Source organism: Balaenoptera ricei, chromosome 9, assembly GCF_028023285.1.
Source record: "Balaenoptera ricei isolate mBalRic1 chromosome 9, mBalRic1.hap2, whole genome shotgun sequence".
In the NCBI taxonomy this organism is placed as follows: Eukaryota; Metazoa; Chordata; class Mammalia; order Artiodactyla; family Balaenopteridae; genus Balaenoptera; species Balaenoptera ricei.
The window spans coordinates 15,864,505-15,885,858 of record NC_082647.1 but is presented as its reverse complement, the minus strand read 5'-3'; the positions used below and the strand labels follow the sequence as shown (position 1 = coordinate 15,885,858).

The 21,354-nt window shown below is 43.5% G+C and overlaps 1 protein-coding gene across 2 annotated transcripts in view; it reads right to left on the bottom strand.

The window, feature by feature from the left end:
- The window catches only part of CREB3L2 (cAMP responsive element binding protein 3 like 2), a 124,718-nt gene that overhangs the window by 27,340 nt on the left and 76,024 nt on the right, over nucleotides 1–21,354 (bottom strand). For both annotated transcript variants that reach the window (XR_009504964.1, XM_059933286.1), the window contains exons 3-6: nucleotides 9,146–9,321; nucleotides 7,413–7,500; nucleotides 2,728–2,912; nucleotides 202–348 (exon numbers count right to left, since the gene is read on the bottom strand). Coding sequence is in view for 1 of the 2 variants with exons in the window: in XM_059933286.1 (XP_059789269.1) it covers nucleotides 202–348; nucleotides 2,728–2,912; nucleotides 7,413–7,500; nucleotides 9,146–9,321 (596 nt within the window). In the remaining variant the exon portion in view is untranslated. The remainder of the gene's footprint in view (nucleotides 1–201; nucleotides 349–2,727; nucleotides 2,913–7,412; nucleotides 7,501–9,145; nucleotides 9,322–21,354) is intronic.

The following is a 21,354-nucleotide window of genomic DNA, read 5'->3' as shown; positions in this document are numbered from 1 at the left end:
ATAGGTCATCTTAGGCACCACAGAGTGTGCACGCCCGATCTGGAGGCCCACTGACCAGAAGATGTATGGGGAGGTCTGGGGGAAGACAGGGGCAAGCCTTGGTCCCCACCATGGGACGGGCCGGTGTTGGCCACCGGGAAGGGAGGGTGGGCATGCTGGCCGGGTTCTGCTCACAGAAGTACCTGGATTTGAAGGGCTCACCTTATTCTTGATTTTCCTCCGGATTTTCTTCAGGGCCTTCTCCTCTGATTTTGTCAGGGGCAACTTGGTGGGGATGGGATAGCCCTCGGCGATCAGGGTCCTCTTCTCCTCCTCCGTCAGGACCAGGGGGCCTGATCCCTGCAGCTTCTGTGCAGACCAAGGAGCAGAAAAGGGTCAAAGAGGAAAAGCCAGGCGCACCGGAGAAACACCTCCTGAGGGGTGAGGAGGGTCTGTTATGATGTCTTGCCAATGGCTAAGGGAAAAGGAGGCCCATCTCTTTTGGTGAGAAACGGGCACTTTGAAGTGGAAGCAAAAATGCAAAAGACACTCGTGTGAGTGTTACAACCCAAGGATTATAATATAAGGGAACGGGTAAAGAAACCTCCACCCACCCATTATTTCCCAGAAAGTACCCTCCTGGCTAAAACATCAAAATGAAAGGATAGAATTCATTTCCCACGTCCCTAGAGATTTCCTGTCCTCGGAGTGATGAAGGATTCACTTGGAACTCTGTGGAAAGTTTTGTTGTTCTCCTAAAGATGCCATTTTGCAAGACGCTCTCTATACACTAGGAGTTGCTTCTTGACCTCTACTTCCAGCTAAGGGGCCAGGGCTCCTAGGGACGCACCTGCAGGCATGTTCCACGGAAGTCACTGGTCAGCACAGTCCCAGACTGTCCATCATCAGTGGAGATGAGAACTGTAGCTCATCTCATTTCACCCGTATTAGGACAATGTGTTTATAATTAGTCAAATAAATGGAGTACCTATTGCATATTAGCTCCACGTTAGATGCACAGAAGAATCAAAACGAACTCCGTCTCTTAAGTAGCTAATGATCGAGACCGAGACTGAATTGAAACTCGTGAAAAGAATGAGAGCAATTAAATGCTAGACTGTAATATTCACTCAAGGTACATTAAAAATATGAAGAAGGAGAACGCTTATGTGAGTCTGTGTGATAAGGGAAGGCTTAGGGTAGCAGATAAGGCTTGAATTGGGCTTCCTGAAAGAAAGGGGGTGATTTACACAGAGGAGGGCATTACAACAAAGGCAGTATTGTAAAAAGTAACTGAAGAAGCCACTCTGCGTAGACGGGGTGAGGAGTTCTGGAAGCAGCAGCAGGTTGGGCACATAGGAGGGTGTTTGTATCCAGCAGAGGTATGAGGGCTTGAGGCCAACAGATAATAGGGAAACAACACAGATGCTGAGCCAGGGTATGATATGGGAAGGATTTCCTCCATGACCACGTGGAATGGATTAATTGTGGTAGGATCCACAAATCCATAGGATGGACACTACTTCAGTAATCAAAGGAGTGAAGGGTTAGAGGAGAGAAGGCAAAGGTGGAGTGGAAAGAGTTAATTCCCTGGCCCTTGGTAATAGTGAAATATAAGAACGTGGCCACAGATCTAGAACTTTCTGAGTTTCTGACACAGACTGAACTCAAATTTTCAAAATTATGTTAATTAATACATGATTCTTCTAAGAATTTTTAAATAACTCATTTCATTCAAATTTGCTCTATGTGATATTATAAATTCAATAAGGCTGACTAATTTTTAAATCCACATAGAAATCAATCGACTATTCAGAACAATGAGAAGTTAATTATCTAACCTTAATTTATTTATTTATTTATTTATTTATTTTTTTTTTTTATTTTATTTTTGGCTGTGTTGGGTCTTCTTTGCTGCATGCGGGCTTTCTCTAGTTGCGGTGAGCCGGGGCTACTCTTCATTGCGGTGTGCGGGCTTCTCATTGTGGTGGCTTCTCTTGTTGCAGAGCACAGGCTCTAGGCATGTGGGCTTCAGTAGTTGTGGCACACAGGCTCAGTAGTTGTGGCTCGTGGGCTCTAGAGCGCAGGCTCAGTAGTTGTGGCGCATGGGCTTAGTTGCTCCGCGGCATGAGGGATCTTCCTGGACCAGGGCTCGAACCCGTGTCCCCTGAATTGGCAGGCGGATTCTTAACCACTGCGCCACCAAGGAAGCCCTACCCCTAATTTTTATTTGGAAAAATTATATATGTGAGGGATGAATGTTGACTCATGATTTCTATCCTGAGTCACTGGGTTAAGAGTTGCACCACAGACAAAAAGGGTTAAATTATATTTTTGAGCTTTAGACATCAACGCATTTACTCTCAGAGCGATTTTTCAGTTCATCAAAGATTGCTTATTTAAAAAATAAATTATTTCCTATCATAGGTCATAAAGACCGCCTAATCGATGATAAATATTTGTGATACAATTTTGAGAAGAATAACAACACATTTTTATTCCTCATGTTTGTAGCTACAAAAAAGAAACATGTGAATAAAAACTGGAAGTGTGCACAGGAAAGGAAGAGAACGTGTTAGCATGATGAGGTCACAGGCAGTTCTTAGAAAATGTTCTTTAAGACTGTCATCCCCCTGCTTCAGCAGTTAGACGTAAAACTTCCTACAGGCTCCGAACAGTACCCACGCTGGGTGAAGTTCCGAGTGACAGAATGGGGGGTGGGGGTGCAGGGATGTAGGGGACACTCACGTGCGGTGCGGTGAGGAGTGGGGAGCTGGCAAGTGCCGAGGGGGCCCGCGCCGGGGCCCTGGCGGGGCTGTGGGTCTGCGGCAGGCCAGAGGGGTGCAGGCGCGGGCTGGGGCTCAGGCTGCCCTCTGAGTCGCTGCTGTGGCTGCTGGGAGGGGTGGGCGGTAAGTGCAGGTGGTCCACGGAGGCTGAGGGGAAAAGAACGGATTGCATCCATCAGGGAGCAACAGAGCAGGACTTGGGGCAGTTCAACATTCAACATCCCTACAGCAGAACGCAGGACAGCCGAACAAAAGAATGAGGAATCTCTGCGTGTGGATATGGAAAGGCCTCCAAGATGTATTACTATTAAGGTTAAATTTTAAGAGTGTTTCTTTCAAAAAATTTGAAAGGTTGAATTATTGGGTTCCAAGTCCGCAGTCCTTGATATGGCCTCGTGGCAAGGTGCTCTTGGCTGGATTTTCAGGCTTTATTTTGGATACATTTTTGGATTGGGTTTTTCAGTTTTACTTTGGTCAATGGGGGTTTCAGTAGATGTGCCATTATTGTCTGCTGGTCTCAGCCTATAGAGGAGGGGAATAAATCAAGGTGCAAAGCAGTATATAAAGTAGCCCTCCTTTTGTATGAAAAAGGAGAGAAAGAGAATACAGACCCCCATTTGCTTGTATCTGCGTAAAGAAACTCTGGAAGGTATATAAGAAACTAATAAAATTATGACATAATGGGGGCAGGAGAAATTACAGTAGGTAGGGACGGTGCTGGCATAGCCTTCCCTCTATTCATTTCATATAGTTTCCATAGTTTGACTTGTAAACCATGTTAATGTATTAGGATCTTTTTTTTTAATAGCAAAAGCAGGGAGCCCATGAGTGTTTGAGAAAAGCTCATTGTTTCTGGAGGAATGTGCATGGTAGGGCCCATAGGCCAGATGCCAGGCATTCTTGATTCAGATAATACCCAATCCATCTGTGGATAGACAGGTGGGCATTGGAAGACCAATTGGGGGAGGGGTGCCTCCCACAAAGTCCTCCAGCATCTAAGCGTCCTTCGCCTCTCCTCAGGGAGACGCCCACACACTCTGCCGTGGCCTTTGAGCCTTAGCCGGGGCCAATCTTGCATCTCCAGGGCACGAGGGATGGGTTCCCGAGGGAGGAATCCACTCTTGAGTTCAACCTGACAAACGAGCTTTGGGGTCTCACTCTTTTTCTGACCTGCAAATCTTCACGTTGTGCTGAAATACCTTGACAGCCAGCTGCTGTTCCTGAGCCAAGGAACATGACCTTGGGTAAACCTTTCACTCCATACCCCTCCTGGGGCCCCCAGGACAACAGAGCCCTGAGTACAGCGGCTCTGAACTGGGCAAGGAGCCTGGAGGCCTCATACACACCTGGCTTTCCTCGGCCAGAGAACAGCTCGGGGCCATGGGGAGGCCTCGGTCTCCTGCCTGATGTACTGTGAATGGGAAGAGACTTTCTGACACACGGCTTCTCACCTAAGAGAAAGGGTCCCCCCATAGCTGCCTTTGGAGGTGACAAGTTGCAACCAGACGGCTCTCTCGCCCACTGAGACCCCTGAATATCCTAGGTAACCACAGGTGATATGTCTCTGTCTGCCAACCCCCACGCCCACTCCCATTCACAGCACACTTTCTTTCTCTCTCTTTCTCTAACCCATCTCTTTTCTCTTTCTAACATACTGCTTTTCACTAGATGATTCTCCGCCCAAGAGCTCCCTGGTTTTTTAGAGTCCATGGGCACTCTTAAAGCTAAAGAATATTCTAAAACAATCCTATGCATCTCCACTGCCAACTCTTCTGCCACCACTTCCAGGCAGCTAAGGAGGGTAGGTATGCACCTTAAACTTATGTGCTCACCTAGGAAGGAGTCCCAAGCGTGTTAACCAAGTTTTTCCCAATGCCATGACGACCTATGGCACTCTGTGGTGTCAGATGAATTAAGCAAGGAAGCCATCAGACTGGGGTGGCTCCAGTGCTCTGGTGGCCCTACGTAGGCAAACCCAAAATCTAAGCCTCTAAATGCTTTGAGGTTACCAGACTGAAACCTAGGACAACCGGTCACAAACAGCCAACTTGGCTTTAAGTTATATCCAATCAATAATTTCCTTACTGTGGTCTTCCCTGGTGGTGCAGTGGTTATGAATCTGCCTGCCAATGCAGGGGACACAGGTTCGGGCCCTGGTCCAGGAAGATCCCACATGCCGTGGAGCAACTAAGCCCGTGAGCCACAACTACTGAGCCCGCGTGCCACAACTACTGAAGCCTGCGCGCCTAAACCCATGCCCTGCAACAAGAGAAGCCACTGCAGTGAGAAGCCTGCGCAGCAACGAAGAGTAGCCCCCACTTGCCACAACTAGAGCAAAGCTTGTGCGCAGCAACAAAGACCCAAAGCAGTCAAAAATAAAATAAATAAAATAAAAAATTTAATTAAAAAAAAAATTTCCTTACTTTGCTTCCACCTTTTCTTTATAAAAGTCTCCCCCCAGCTCCTGTCGGTGGAAACTTGTAACTGGTTTTTTTTTTTTTTGTAACTGGTTTGACGCTGCAGAATGTAACTAATTTTTGCTCAAATAAGCTCTTAAAATTTTTAATTTTTTAGAGTTTATCTTTTAACAATGTTTATCTTTTAACCATGGTAAACAAACAAACAAGCAAACCAAAACCAAAACAAAACAAAACCCAGGAGTGGCCAGACCTAACAGGGGCTCCCACTGTCTGCCGTGCTGAGCGGTTAGTCTGGAGAACTAACCAAGAATACCAGAGCTCACTTGTCCCTTTCACTAGGCACAGCCCTAATTATTCTAATACCTTTCTCCTTTCCAAGCAGAAGGTGTGCCACAAAAAATGAAAATGGCATGGCAGGAAAAGTGAAGCAAACTCCAATCTCCTCTTACCTACTTATTAAGAGCTACTGCCCTGGCCACAGGTGCCTCGGTATCAGATTTCTAAATATCACTTGAAATGTTGCTCTTGGATTACTTACTGACAGGGCTGGGGACAACCGGCTACTTTGCCTAGAAGCCCCGTTGCATTCAAGGATATTGAATTTCCTCCTCTCTGTATATCTAGGATGAGGAAGGACGGCCATTTACTTTACCCTTGAAACGTTTCTCCTCCAGTGATCCCAGATTCTGAAGCCACTAGGGGATCCACTGGTACAGTTGTGACATTTTCTGAAGCATATTGCAACATAGATTAAAAAAGCAAGATGTATGTGATAGTTGTAACCGGTGTCACAAAAATGAAAGGAATTACTTTGGAGCAGTATATAAAGCTGAAAGGCACTAAAACGTATGTCACTCAGTGAAAAGAAATACTGTCTCAATATGGATTTTAGTCCATATTTCTAATTTTAAAAACAGAATCCTTTCTTTACTGATGATAAAGGGTAAATGCCAACCTTGATTAAGTTGTCACGGATCAAATCCTGAGTATGTTTCTGGTGGAATGAAGGTAGACTTTGTTTCCGTGAGCACTGCTCCTACGTAACATCTGCACATTACATCTACACCGTAGCACGGATACCCTTCCCATGACAAGTGCATATACTAATTTCCTATTTGTCAACCACACCAATGAGCTATCCTTCTAACCTTGTGCCAAAAGTATAAATAAAAAGGGAGGGGATGGCGTGTCTGAAGGCACAGAATTAAGAGCAGGATCTGTGCAAAGTAACTCAATTATAAAGGCTGAGAGGGATTTCCTTGGTGGCACAGTGGTTAAGAATCCACCTGCCAATGCAGGGGACACAGGTTCAAGCCCTGGTCCGGGAAGATCCCACATGCCACGGAGCAACTAAGCCTGTGCGCCACAACTACTGAGCCCAAGTGCCACAACTACTGAAGTCCGCGCACCTAGAGCCTGTGCTCTGCAACAAGAGAAGCCACCGCAATGAGAAGCCCACGCACCACAAAAAAGAGTAGCCCCCGCTCGCTGCAACTCCTGAAGCCCGCGTGCAGCAACGAAGACCCAACGCAGCCAAAAAAAAAAAGAAAGAAAAGAATAAAAAAAAGCCGAGAGAGCTTCCTAGACTCTGTGAGATTTAGGGGTCTGCGTTCAGGATTCCTGACTATGGGCTTCATACCGGACAAGAAAAAGGCTGACACAGAGAAAGAAGAAAGTGAAAGTGATAACCCCAAGTGTGACACTACTTAATTCTAAATGGATGGCAAGGAGCCCAATGGGATGCAGGAACAAAGGAGGCTCCTTGCAACAACTGTCATCTGAAATCAACATTTAAAAACATTGACTTGGTCAGACAGATAAACCGTGAATTCACTTCACAGAGGCTTTAAACTAGAATTGTTGTAAGTGGGCCAGGTGCCTTTGTGGATATGTGCCTATTTGCCCCTACTGATCATCACTCCAGGACAGGGAGCTGGGTTTTATCCACAGGATGGCTTGAGGGCAGCGGTCCCCTTGTCCCCTTGTCAGCACCCAAGTCACAGCAGTCATTGAACATGCTGAAAAGTCACCCTGCCTAGGAGTAAAAGTTAAAGATTTAGCTGGAAAAACTTAGCTTTCAAAGTTTGTATTTACAATCAAGAACAGAGCTATTTCATCAAGCAAGTTCTGCCTTTGGTACCATCAACCCCAGCACTGTCTCACACATTCCGCATCTCTTTAGACAGTGCACCCACATCTGTTAACCCAAAGGAGAGAGTGGACACACCTTCCTTAGGAGAGAAGTTGAGGAACTGATCCACTTCATGAGGTTCCAGCTTAATCTTAGGAATAACTGTCTGGCACGAGGAATCAACCTAAAGGAAGAATTTCAAACACAGTTTTTAAAAACCAATAACAAACCTGAAGAAACACCCCAGGGGAGTTATTTGTCGTCTGTGTCTTCCTCCCAGGGCAGCCCTGCTTCTCTGGGGCTGGTGAGGCCCGGCTGAGTGCAGGCTGCTTCTTGGACAGGGAGGTGTTTTAGTCCTTAACCTTTCCCTCATTGCCAAACCTGGCAGCACAGGTGACGGAACCCTCAGAATTCTAACATTAAGAACCCAGGGCTTGGGAGTTCCCTGGTGGTCCAGTGGTTAGGACTCAGCACTTTCACTGCTGTGGCCTGGGTTCAACCCCTGGTTGGGGAACTGAGATCCCGCAAGCCTCATGGCGCAGCCAAAAAAAAAAAAAAAAAATCCAGGGCTCACTTATCAGTGCTTTCTTTCTATTGTTTTTATGGTACTATAAAGGCCTATTATCACAAAATAGTCTGGTATGTTTTTAAGGGTCATGGCCTCCAGCAGTGTGTCCTGCGGTAGGAATTGTGTGAACCCAGCTGCATCCATTCTCTCCAGGTTCCTGATAACTAACAGCACCTAACCGTGAAACACTGAGTACGGGAAGGAGGAAAGGTCTCTGGCCCATGCATGGGGGGCAAGGCCATGACCCTGCCCTTTCTTAGTGACATGCTTGAAAATGAACTGAACTGAAATCTAATGGAGCAAGGAGACTAATACAGACTCCAGAAGCCTAGTCCGATAAACAGACTCAGGCAGCTATTGAGAAGGGAATTCTAGAGGGCAGTGCAGAGATGCTCTGTCCACAGTCCCTCATCTTCCACACGGATGGAAGGTAAAGAGCACAGGAGTGAGTACGCAGCAGAGCCTTCGTGGCCCCACCACTGCTGTGTTACCTCTTCCTGAACAGGTGGACCACTCTACCTCACTCAGAGGAGATCTGACTTAAAGACTGTCAGTGGAGTCATTGTTTATAACCTGTGACTTTGAACTTAAGGAAAGTTAGGACTGGATTCCAGTATCTGGAAGAAGATGTACAAGTATGACTCTGGTCCATCACCAGACACTGAAATACCCAAAGAGAAGGTGGGGTAAAACTGAATCCTACTTGCTGTAGGTGTGGAACTGAGCAAGGAAGAAATTCCCGATTTCGTATGTTTTCCACGGGGCATACGTTAGGAATTGGTAGGTGGGAGATCCCTGAATTAAGTCAGGGCAACTGAACACTACACTAGGAAAGTAAAGTATTACACAGGCACTAGCATTCCCTATTGCCACGGCACAGAAAGCCATGGATCACATCATCATCATAACCACTCCCTTTCCACTGGCTTAAAAATCAGTTCCAGGGAGAATTTTTTTTCCCCATGGATATCTATGTATTTTTAAAATTTTGTAATAGCAATCATTGAAAAAAATGAAATGAGACTTGCTACCAATTTTTCTGGAAATGCCTTTAAAGGAAGTGATATAAGCAATGCTGACACCAAATTAACATATCCTAGATATATACATAAATACATTTTTACATACATACATACATATGTAGTTATGTATCTTTAAACATATACAACCACTAGCTCCAAAAAGATTAAATGCCTTATTGGAGAATAAGGATCCGTATCTTTTGATCCAATCTGTTTGTATGGAGGAAAAATGAGTATACCCCAGCATTCATTTCCAGAGGGGGTTCCTCCTTCTCAAAAGGGGTGGAGATGGCAGTGATGGTCAGAGTGACAGACGGAACTAGTCCTGAGGGCGGCTCGTCCGTGATTGGCTCTGTCTTGATGGTTGTTGATGGAAAGTCTGTAGACAGGTACCATTTCTCACTCTCCACTTCATCTGTGGGAAAAAGATAAGCACACATGTGAATCTGTTCAGGGCATCAGGTATAAGTAAAACAAAGGGCACTGACCTTTCTCTTCAAAAAAAAGCTCCAAAAAAGAATTACTGTGAGTAGAATAAAAGGAAATAAAATGAGGATGTGAGAGAGGAGATAAATGGATGAAGACATGAATGGCAAAGTGAGAATCTATACTTGCATTTGCTTGAGTGTAAGGATGCCTAAAGCAACTCTGGAAGGATACATATAAAAGAAAGAAACTAGGCTCTCTGGGCAGAGCAGGAAGGAGACTAGGTGGGTGGGGAATAGGATAGGAGACAGAATTTCAATGTGTCGTGTTTTATACTTTTTGGTTTTCAAACCAATTAATATATTATCTAGAAAGAAAGAAAGAAAAGAAAAAGAAAGAAAGAAATGCATTTAAAAATAAGAAAGAAAGATATACATTTAAAATTAAGAAGGAAAGAAGCGAATGGTTGTCAACCAGGGTCTCAGGAGACAGGACTGGAGACAGGTCTCTGTCCTTCTCCCCAGTGGATGGTTATTTGTTTTCTTTTTTTTTTTTTTTCTCACTCCCCATCATTGGTCCTAATCTGCTTCTCTACAATGCCGCTTATGCCTTACACCTGACCTAGACTTCCAGAATTTTACTTAGCCCTCTAGGAAACTTCAGAGTTTGTAACAGACATCTGCCCCTTGCTGAAATGGATGAAATGCTCATCCAGAGGAAAGGGCGGCATCTTGCCAAGTCTGGTCTCGGCTTGCCTCTGGCTTTCGTGACGATCACAGGCCTGGGGATCACAACAAAGCAACAGCACCGAACAGACAGAAGCACCTCCATCACTCAGTGACATTCTCCTGGGAGCCTGCATGGTACCCTGCATTTCTTACCAAGTTACATCAGAGCAGGTACCTCAGCATAGCCCTGGGAAAGGAGGGAGGAGGGCAGGAAAGGGAACAACAGCAAAAAGGCTGCAAACAGGTGCAGAACAAGAGAAAACAAGTCAGAGATTCCCAGAGTCAGCATTCCTCACCTGTTACCAGTTTTACTAAAACGAGACTAAAATAAAGCAAAGATATGCTCCCTTGCTTTATGAAAACGTTTAAACACACACACACACACACACACACACACACACACACCAGGTGCTTCATGAGCTATTACTGTCCAGGGGAGCAAAGTCATTCACATTATGAATTATTTTACACTCAAGAATTGGGCTCAACTTTTCTTATGAAAAGGTACATGAACATCATTCAGAACTGTCAAGAGGGCAGTGGAAGACTGGGCACGGAAGCTAAAAACTAAAGTTCGCAGTTATTAAGGTTGTATTTCATAAGCAACTTCCTTCAAACACAGGGAAAGGTTAGATTCACATGCACCATGGAAAATAATTTTCCCCCAAATCCAATTTATAATTGACTCAATTAATTATTCCAGCCCCAATTTATTTCCTGAGGTAAAATAAAGACGGGCAAGACTTAGGCTGGTTGAAGGTGTTTGCTTTGAGGGCTGGTGCTATGCAGCTGCGGAGTGCTGTGAGGTGATGGAGGATTTCCATCATTCCCGGGGTGTGCGCCACATCCTGGCCGAGCGGGAGGGGCAGGTAACAAAGGTCCTTTTGAAAGCAGCCAGAGGATGGAGACCACACTGCAGGTGATGCAGAACCCTGCTGGGCAGATGGGCCCCCCAGCTCAGCTTGGGGAAGCAACTGGATGAGGAGCCAAACGAAGTATCTAATGCCACTCCCAGAATGAGCTTAGGAATGAGAAGTCTCTGTCACCTGTAAGGAAGACACGCTTAGGACAGATGTGGGGAGGGGCTGGAGAGACAGAGAGAGCACAGATCACATTTGCTCCACTCAGCAATGATGTGTTCATACCTCTGCCTTGTCAACACTTACAGCCTGTCCACGTTGAGCAATATTTACCCCTAGCAGAGACTGGAAGAGAGATAGCAAGATGAAATATAGTCTCAGTAGATATTAAAATTAACAGTTAAGGAGGCATCCCTGAGAAAAAGGTCACATGCAATTACCAGGAAATGGTGAGATAAGGCCAGATCCCATGGCTGTGTGGTTACAATTACTGTGATGAAACATAATTCACAAGGCACAAAAGGTAAAAATAAATACAAAAAGCAAATACAAAATTACAAGCAAAATAGAGACAGGTAATGAAATTAGTTCTTCCAATCCGGCTAAGCCATTCTCAAAGCACACACATTCATAAAATAGGTCAAGATAGTTTATATTCTTAATGCTCAGTGTCCTACACCCCTATTTTAAAATTTTTTATATAATCTTTGCTGTATCAGAGATGGAGACCAAAGGACAAATAATGATACGTGAACTATGAAACAAAACTTCCCCTGAACTCTTCCAAGAGAAAAGCCCAAGGAAGCTGCCTCTCCTCCCCTGAGCCTTTTGGGGACAAACAACTGGTGTTGCCTTCATGCTTCCATTTCAGTACAGCAATTTATTGTTCTACCTCGAAAGATATTTTTTGAATTAGAAAGAAGTTTAGGGCCATCAGCCTCAGATATGTCTTTTTATAGATGAGGAAACTAACATGCTGGTCTAAATCACACAGCAAGTATGTGGCAGGACCCAGATCTCCCGATCCATTAAAGAAACAACTAAACATGTAGATAAAGATGTGTGCACAGGGACTTCCCTGGTGGTCCAGTGGTAAAGAATCTGCCTTACAATGCAGGGGAGGTGGGTTCGACCCCTGGTCAGGGAACTAAGATCCCACGTGCCACGAGGCAACTAAGCCAGCGTGCCACAACTACTTAGCTCCCATGCCTCGACTAGAGAGCCTGTATGCCACAAACTACAGAGCCCACACACTCGGGAACCCGCGCACCACAACTACAGAGCCCACGCGCCCTGGAGCCTGTGTGCCAGAGCTAGAGAGAAGCGCTGCGCCACAGCGAAGAGCCTGTGTGCTGCAACTAAGACCCAATGCGGCCAAAAATAAAATAAAATAAATAAATAATTTTTTTTAAAAAGATGTGTGCACAAATATGCTCACTGCAGCATTATTTATAATCACAAAACACTGAAAGTAACCAAAAGAGTAAAAAGGAAGGGCAAAGTGAATGAATCACGGTATATCCATACAATGGAAATATCATGCAGCCAGTAATGTTACATGTTTAAACCCTTTTTAATAACAAGGCAAAGAGTTATGATAGAATATTAAGGAAAAAACCTGAATATAAATTTATGTACTATTAATGAAGAAAGTGATAGGAAAAAAAGACTGAAAGGAAATATGTCAAAATAGTAAAAATACCTCTGGAGAATAATTCAGAACATGAGTGACTTTTTTTTTCTCTAGTTTCATACTATTTCTAAATTTCCTATACTGGGAATATATTGTCCCTGGATGCTCACACATGGACATGGCCTTCTTCTGCCTGCTCTGCTCTATATTTTATGATGCTAATTATTAGATAGAAGCCTTAGTGAGTCAAGTGGCCCATTTAGAGTCCCTTGACTTAATAAGAGTCAATGAGTACCTTAATATATGTTATAAATTGCATAACTGGCTCCAGTTCTTCATTTGTCCCTCTATCCCTGTCCTTTGCCATGTAATTTTGCAATTCCCTCCCACTGAGGACTAATCCCTACCCTGGGATTGGCCACATGACTGGCTTTGGCCAAAAGGATGTTAGCTTTGTAACACAAGTAAAGTCTTGAAATACACTTGTACAGCTGAACTTACACACTTGTACCTTTGCCATCACACTTGTGAGAAGGATGTGCCAGGACAATCTACTGATCCCAGAAGGAGGACAGACACATAAATCAGAGTTGCTCCCAGATGAGCCTGGCCAAGATCAGCTAACTCTCAGCCTTAGACATGTGAGTGAATCTAGCTGAAATCAGCAAAATCACCCAGCTGCCCCTGACCCTCCACGCCTAAATCAGCCAACCTCCAGCCAAGGCACAGACATGTGAACTCTAATAACAAATGATTGTTGTCAAAGCTAATGAGTTTAGTGGTGATTTGTTATGCAGGAATACAGCTGGCTGATACAATACAGCTGCATGTATATACAAGAAATTAAATCCATTACATCAGAACCTATGGCAACAAATAGTTATACCTTGTTCCCATAATAATTCCTCTAAACCACCAACTGTGAACCATATCAATAAATATTTGTAGATTGACTGATTCGATCTACCAATTATATAATAAAATAAATGATTTCAGTTGAAGAAAGTTAGCCAGTAAGAAGTTTGGTGAGAACATTCCAGTGGCGGTTGAAATTAGAGAAAAAAGCTTTCATTCTGAACTACTAGGTATTGGCTTGTACTCTGTCCCTCAGTAGAAATAAAGATCAAATTAGAGAAAACAAAATGACAAATGTAACCTATGAGGTAGGGGGTTAACAAAGGATAAAGGGAAAGGGAATCAGCAGAATATGTAATACAATTTTTCTACATGACCTTATTTTTGTAGTTTTATTTCATTGGCAAAAGATCAGCAGAGCACCATGGCTTAGAACTTAGATAGTTGAGTTATTGACAAAACTATAAAAACAAGACTCAGTATACACTCTATCTACTGTCCAATTTCTAATACTTGAAGCTCAGATAGTGACTGAAAAATTTTTTTCGTAAATTGTGTCTTTATGCCTTTTAAGTTTCATTTCAGAAGGAAAACATCACCCAATAAGGTCAGTAGTGCACTGTGGGGAGTAAGAAGCACAACCAACGTATCATCTGATTTTATTTAAACAGCTTCCTGGGCTTCCCTGGTGGCGCAGTGGTTAAGAGTCCGCCTGCCAATGCAGGGAACATGGGTTGGAGCCCTGGTCCGGGAGGATCCCACATGCCGCGGAGCAACTAGGCCCATGCGCCACAGCTACTGAGCCTGCGCTCTAGAGCCCGCGAGCCACAACTGCTGAGCCCACGTGCCACAACTACTGAAGCCCGCACACATAGAGCCCGTGCTCCGCAGCAGAAGAGGCCACCGCAACCAGAAGCCCGTGCACCGCAACAAAGAGTAGCCCCGGCTCACCGCAACTAGAGAAAGCCCGCGCGCAGCAACGAATACCCAATGCAGCCAAAAGTAAATAAATAAAATAACTTTATAAAAAAATAAAACATGAAATAAAATAAACAGCTTCCCATCAAAGGTCAAACTCGACTGGCAAATTTCCTCAGCATTACCACTTAGCTGTCAGCAAGAAAATAAAAACAAGCCACTGTCTCGTGGCGATGAGTCCTTCATATCCAAGGATGAAATGGAGCAGCTATGAGCAATGGGGCAAGATGCTGAGATTACCAAGATAGCAGCTAAAAACCCCACAAACCAAAGCCAACATAGAGGCAACACCAAAATGCAGGTCCTCAATCATTTCCATATGTGCTGCATAAATAATGACACTGAATAGATACTGATTCCTGGGAAGGGGAAAAAAGAGATTAAACTCTAAATTGGGAGTAGGTAGTATCTTTATAAACATGTCTTATATATGCGTGTGTGTTTTGTATACATATACACATACACACATATACATATGTATATATGGTGTGTCTGTGTACTTTTAAAAAGAGAAATCACATAGGACAAATACCACTTATATGATATACACATATATGTACCCATTAGCTATTTATATAATATGTCTAAAGTAAAAAGGAAATTTTTGTAAATTAAAGAAGTATGCCTCATCTAAATCCTTCAGCATTTGATAACTGTGTTTGCCCTTTGAAAAATTTCAAAGGAGTTGGCAAATCTTGGCCGATTTTTGATGTAAACATCTCTTAAAGGAAAATGCTAAGGCTGGGTTCTGGAGGCTGGGAGAGGGGCAGGAATGCAGTTGAATATGTCAGAATCATATTAAGCTGTAGCCCACTGCATGTTCAGACAGAAGGTAGGCGCCTGCCCGCCCAGGGTCCCCTCCCTGAGTGCCTGGACCCTGAAATCACCTCCAGTGTTGAGCGGCATGAAGAAGTGTTGAAAACAGTAAAAATAGCAAACACTGAACTGTGAGTGTTTACTACGTGCTAAGCATTATTCCAAGTGCTTTAGATATATATTAATTAATTTAATCCTAAGAGTGACCCTGGAAGGCATGTACTATGATTACCCTCATTTTATAGACAAGGACACTAAGAGATTAACTCCCTCACCCTACGTTACCCAGCTGGTATACGGCCAACCTGGGATCCACACCCAGGCAAAACAGACCCACAGCCCTGCTCCTGGCCCCTCTAGCATACTGCTTTGCAACAGATCAATGATGAAACAGATCTCTAGCCAAAAGTGAGTATTCTTCAATTAATGATATTTTGAGCCTATAATTAGCCACTACAAAAGGTACAATATTGGTTCTTTCTATATTTCTCACCTTTGTTCATATGGACTCCTAATCCAATGTACCTGAGGTTAAGAATTCCAGTTTAACACCAGCAAATAATAGCTAAAATGTTCTGAGAGCTCACTGTGTGCCAGGCACCGTTCTAAATGTCTTCACGTATTTACACTGGTTTCTGTGATTGATGCGATTTCTCTCGGACACCTCCCTCACTCCATGCTTTCTGTGCTTGTGCTTACAGAACCTCTTTCCCTTACTCTGGTGTTCATATTGTGGCCAGTTGATAAACTATGTATTTAATTATGTGGTAATTTACATAGGGCAATAATAACAAGAGCTAATATGTATTTAGTGTTTACTAATTGCCAGGCACTGTTATAAATGCTTAATACATACTAACTCATTTGCTCCCCCCAACAACAGCACAAGGTTAAGTATTATTACTATTATTCCCATTTTAAAGATCAGGAAAGAAACACAAGAGTTGAGCCACTTGCCCAAGATCACACCATTAGTAAGTGGCAGAGCCCAGATTCCAATTCAGGCAAATCGATTCCAGAGATGAATCGCTATACTCCATCCGTGTTCTGCATTGGGCATCTCAGGTCTTCCCATAGGATACTGTGTTTAAAGTATTCATTGAATAAATATCTGTGGAGCAAATGACTGATTTCAAAAGATTTACTTAGTATATACACACAGAAAACCCTTGTGTGTACATTTCTTTTCCTTCATGAGAATTAATGACTTTTACTCATGAATAGAGTAAGTTTAACGCTAGATAGCTGGACATATTGCTTTCTTATACCATTCTAGCATTGCAATGGCCAGGCAAACGAAGAAGTCATTATTTCACTTCTAAAAGGGGGGAAAGCATCATTATTTTCTTAACCTGTTAGACGAAGAAAATAAAAGGTAATCTCAAAAGGATGATGAACAGCAAAAAAGCACGCACCACTAGCCCAGGCTCCGGACTCGGAAAGGAAGGCTGTTCCCCTGCTTGTCCACCCCAAGCACATCAGGTTCTTTCTGTAGTGCATCCATGTCAGGGGTCCCAGCTACTCTCTGTAGGTAGATGACAGACACATCTGCCTTTTTTTTACCCTAGAATCTATCCCTCTAAGACAGCTCAGACCCATGCTCTTGTCAGCTCAGACCCACAGCTCTAACCAAATGTGATGAAGATACAACTATTTATCATCTCTCTGTGACTTTCTTTCCCAGGCCCCACGGCCTTGGAACATTTCAACATCAAGAGGTCTTCCCACTGCAAACAGGAAACCTAAGTCACCCATGACTCATCTCTACCCTTTATTCAGCATACCCGATGGTATGCTAATCCTGCTCTGGGTTTCATCTAATCCTTTCAAAATCCAGTTTTTCTTTGCCACGGATGGTACACGCCTTTCCATTTCTCCCTGCATTGCTATATCCATGCACACCTTCCCTGCTCTGGCATCATCAGCCACGAGACATCATTTTCTTCTTCTAGTTTCCAAGAAAAACACCATCCCACTTTCCAAAGGCCTTGTTTCCCATCAAATGCTGAGTCTCCGCCTTCCATCAGGCTACCTCATACCAGCAGCATCTGTTCATGTTTAGCTCACAGACTATTGTTTTTCATTCCCACCTATGAAAACAGCTCCTTAAACTTAGGATATCCACACTAAGCCAGTGTACCCAGCCATCACTTGCCCTACTCACTCTAAAGTCTAGCCAGGCTAACCTGAAGGAAGATGATTATTATTTATGTGCTGGTCCCACCCTCTCTGGACCTGGAAGAGCCACAATTACAGTCCTTTATTCCACCCGAAATAAAGTTACCTTGACTTGTGCATGGTGCCAGTAGGTCACTTCTGTATTAGTATATTCTATGCTGAGTCTGTTGATATTCTATATATTTCTAACTTGGTTCTTACATCATCTTGGAGGATAAGGGCCATGTCTAGTTCTCTCTGAACAGCCTTCATCCAGCACTACTAAGTTTCTTCTTTAGGAAGAAGACTGAAATTAACTAACAAAGCAAATGAATACCTAGCATCCCAATTTAATTACAAAGGAACATGACCAAAATAGAGTAACTCATGAAGATACCCTCCAGGTGGTGAGGTGCAAGACTTGGTCATTCACATATAAGCTTTTTATTCTTCTATCTACTTGGAAGCTTCTGCTTATCTCTTTATAACCTCTTTACTTTTTTTTTTTCCAAAGAACAGAAAACTCTGCTTAGCAGCCTTAATCATGGGCAGAAATGAATGAGCTGAATGTAGGATGTCTTTCTGGTGGTTCTGAAGGTCGAGCCCACATTCCTAGGACTGGCTCCTGTGGTTGCCAAATGATGTGAAGTTCTTTAACCCAAGTGTTTCAGAGAAGTCTACAGTCAAATGCAGCCCTGAAGACAGATGACTCCTGTGTAATCTTAGACTAGTGTTTCTCAACCTTCTTTTGGTCACAGACTCTTTTGAGGATCAAAAAAAAGTTATAAATGTTCTCAGCAGAAAAATTGACAAATGTTGACAGCCCAAAATCTTGCATATAATTTTAGGGGTCTACAGTCCATCTGAAGAACATGATACACTAACGGGATAAGAACACCTACATTTGCCCAATATAGTTGGCCTGGGGTTCAAGGAGGGAGGAAGAGGGAAAAGAAAGAGTGAGCAAAGAAAGAACAAGGAAGGAAGGAAGAAGGGAAAGAAAGAAGGATGGTGGTGGGAAAGAGAAAGAGAGAGGGGAAAAGGGAGTAAGAGGAAGGAAAAAAAAGAGAGAAATCCAATAAACTGAGAGAGCGTCTGTACTTGAACTGTTTAGCTTATCACTTTGTTTCAGGCTTGGAAGCAATTACAGAAGAATTGTTTAATCTCAGTAAAACTGGACAAGAAGATTGGAATCATTGGCTTTCCGAGATATAATGAAATACTATCCATCACTAGAAACAAGAAGTCTTAGTATTGCTTAAGCTGTTTAGACAATGCAAAAGATGAAGAATATTAAATTTAATGCAAACAGCAATTTTTAAATGCTGCCTATTTATGCGTTGCCTAAAGAACTATCATCCTCCTCGATCAGGAAGGCAATCTGCTTAAGAGAGCACTGACTCCAGAGGGATCTTTGTGAATTAATCCTCCCTTAACGCGGATGCAAATTGGGGTTCAAATGAATCAAATAATTCTGTTCCCAAACATTTGTATATCCACAGAAAAACAATTGAAGCCAGGAACTCGGCAAAGCTTTCCTGGGCAAGTTCCTCATCCATTCATGCACACTGCCTACCTTTGATTTCACACATCCCAAACAGTTCCTATCCATGTTCATTACCCCCTACTTATAAAAGTGCTTTTGCTGGGACTTCGCCGGTGGTCCAGTGGTTAAGAGTCCGTGCTTCCACTGCAGTGGGCACGGGTTCGATCCCTGGTTGGGGAACTAAAATCCTGCATGCTGTGTGGCTAGAAAAAAAAGCTGGCATAGAAAGCTTTTACTCAGAGAGAAACTGGTACTTAACAAAGATGAACTGTGGATCAGAAACTCTTTTCAAAATATATCTGACCCACTGTACCTATTCTCAGCAAATTACCAGCATGGCCTATTGCAGTGTTGACTTAAAAAGTTGCACAACCTAAAAGTTGAGAATCATGTTTTATTCGGCAGACTTTCTGAGGACTTAAGCCTGGAAAAGAGCCTCTCCGAGAGCTCTGAGGGACTGCCCCGAAGAGGTGAGGGAGGAGCCGGGATACACAGGACTTTTTGCAACAAAAACCAGGTAGTCGGAACATCAAAAGATTACTGTTTATTAAAGAAAACCGGACACCTCAAGGAAATGAATTTAGCATTTTTCTCTGTATGGGAAGATGCAAGAGTCTGGGCTCATCGAAATCATTCCTTTGATATGCACCAGAACCATCTAGCAGGGCCAGGATCCTGCTTTTTTCCATACTGAATCCCCTCGGGGTGCACAGTCTGGCTGATGGCTTGATGACCACAACATCTTTTGTTTATTGATACAATACAGCAAGCGACACATTCTTTGTGCACAGCAGTATAGCACCTCTAAACAGAAGGAGGGGCCAGATGGGGGGAACTGAATGGTGGGTGCTTTGGTCTAATGATAAGAAAGCTTCCTGGAAAAGACTGACTGATCATTTCTCCCCACACTAAGCTATCAGTATAGGTGGCACCCATGAGTTCCTTTATGCTGCATTTATACTGATTAGCATTAAAAAGCAAAGAAATAGCGTTATCGGGAAGAGAAAGGGACCCTCACCTTTTGGAAACCTGCTTATTTGCAATCATTTTAGTCAGGGTCTTGGTTTAGAAGAATCAGTGTCCTAGCCCTCTGCCCACTATGTGCTTCCCTCCAACCATCACCACTGTTTCAACTCTTCTCAACGCTTTAGGACCCAAACGAAATTCTGCCTTGTTCATGCAGTTCTTCCTGTGATCTTCACTGGGCGTACGCTCTGCCTTCTGAACTTCTAGTTTCTTTTCCTCTTGGGACACTGCCCATATTGCGGTCTGATCAAGTATTGGGGTACAAGGCATTTTCCCTAGAGTCTGGGTGTAAGTTTTACCATCGTTGTCTCACAAGTATCTACGACAGTGCTTGACACACAGTAGGTGTTCAACAAACAAGGAATTGAAGGGGAAAGTTGCCCAGATTGTTTAGGCCAGCTCTAATCTGCATAGTCTAGAAACAAGGCTGCTGAACGGCTGACTAGCTCCACAGATGATAACTAAATACAATATAGGTATTGCTATATTGTTATCGCACTCCTGACACAGGGCCTCTGCACTTGCCGTTTCCTCTGCCTACAAGCCTCTTAGACATACACCTAGTTCTTTCCCTCATCTGCTGATCTTTGCTCAAATACTACCTTCAAAGAAAGGCCTTCCCTGTCTATCCTATTTAAAATCTCAACTCCCCCACTGCTATGGTTTGAATGTTTGTGTCCTCCCAAATTCATATGCTGAAATCCTAATACCCAAAGTGATGGTAATAGGAGGTGGGGCCTTGGGGAGGTGATTAGGTCATGAGGGTGAAGCCCTCTGTAATGAAATTAGTGCCCTTATAAAAGAGACCCCACAGAGCTCCCCAGCCCCTTCCACCATGTAAGAACACAATGAGAAGTCGGCAACAAGAGAAGGCTCTCCCCCAACCATGCTGGCACCCTGATCTCAGACTTCCGGCCTCCAGAACTGTGAGAAATATATTTCTGTTGTTTATAAGTCACCCAGTCTGTGGTATTTTGTTATGGCAACTTGAATGGATTAAGAAACTCCCCCCTCCTCCAACATCTCCCTATTCTTTTTCCGATTTATTTTTCTGTATATCACTGATCACCATCGAATACATATATATAGTTTACTTCTTTACTTTTTCTTATTTCCTATTCCCCCCTCACATCCTAGAATATAAACTCCATGAAGCAGAGATCTTTATAAATTGTGTTCAGTCTTTATTCCGCAATGCTTAGGATAGTCGGTGGCAGATTAAGCACAAAGTAGGTGCTCAGTGAATAGCTAAGGAATAAATTTTTAAAATGAATCACAAAGCACCTGTAAAATACTTACCTCTACTTGGCACCGTGCTTGATCCTGTACAAGACAACTGCTAGAAGCCAGGAAAATGTAACCTGATCAAATACCCGCAGCCCAGTGTGTCTGCACAGTGATGGGGCACGCAGAGCAGGTGTCT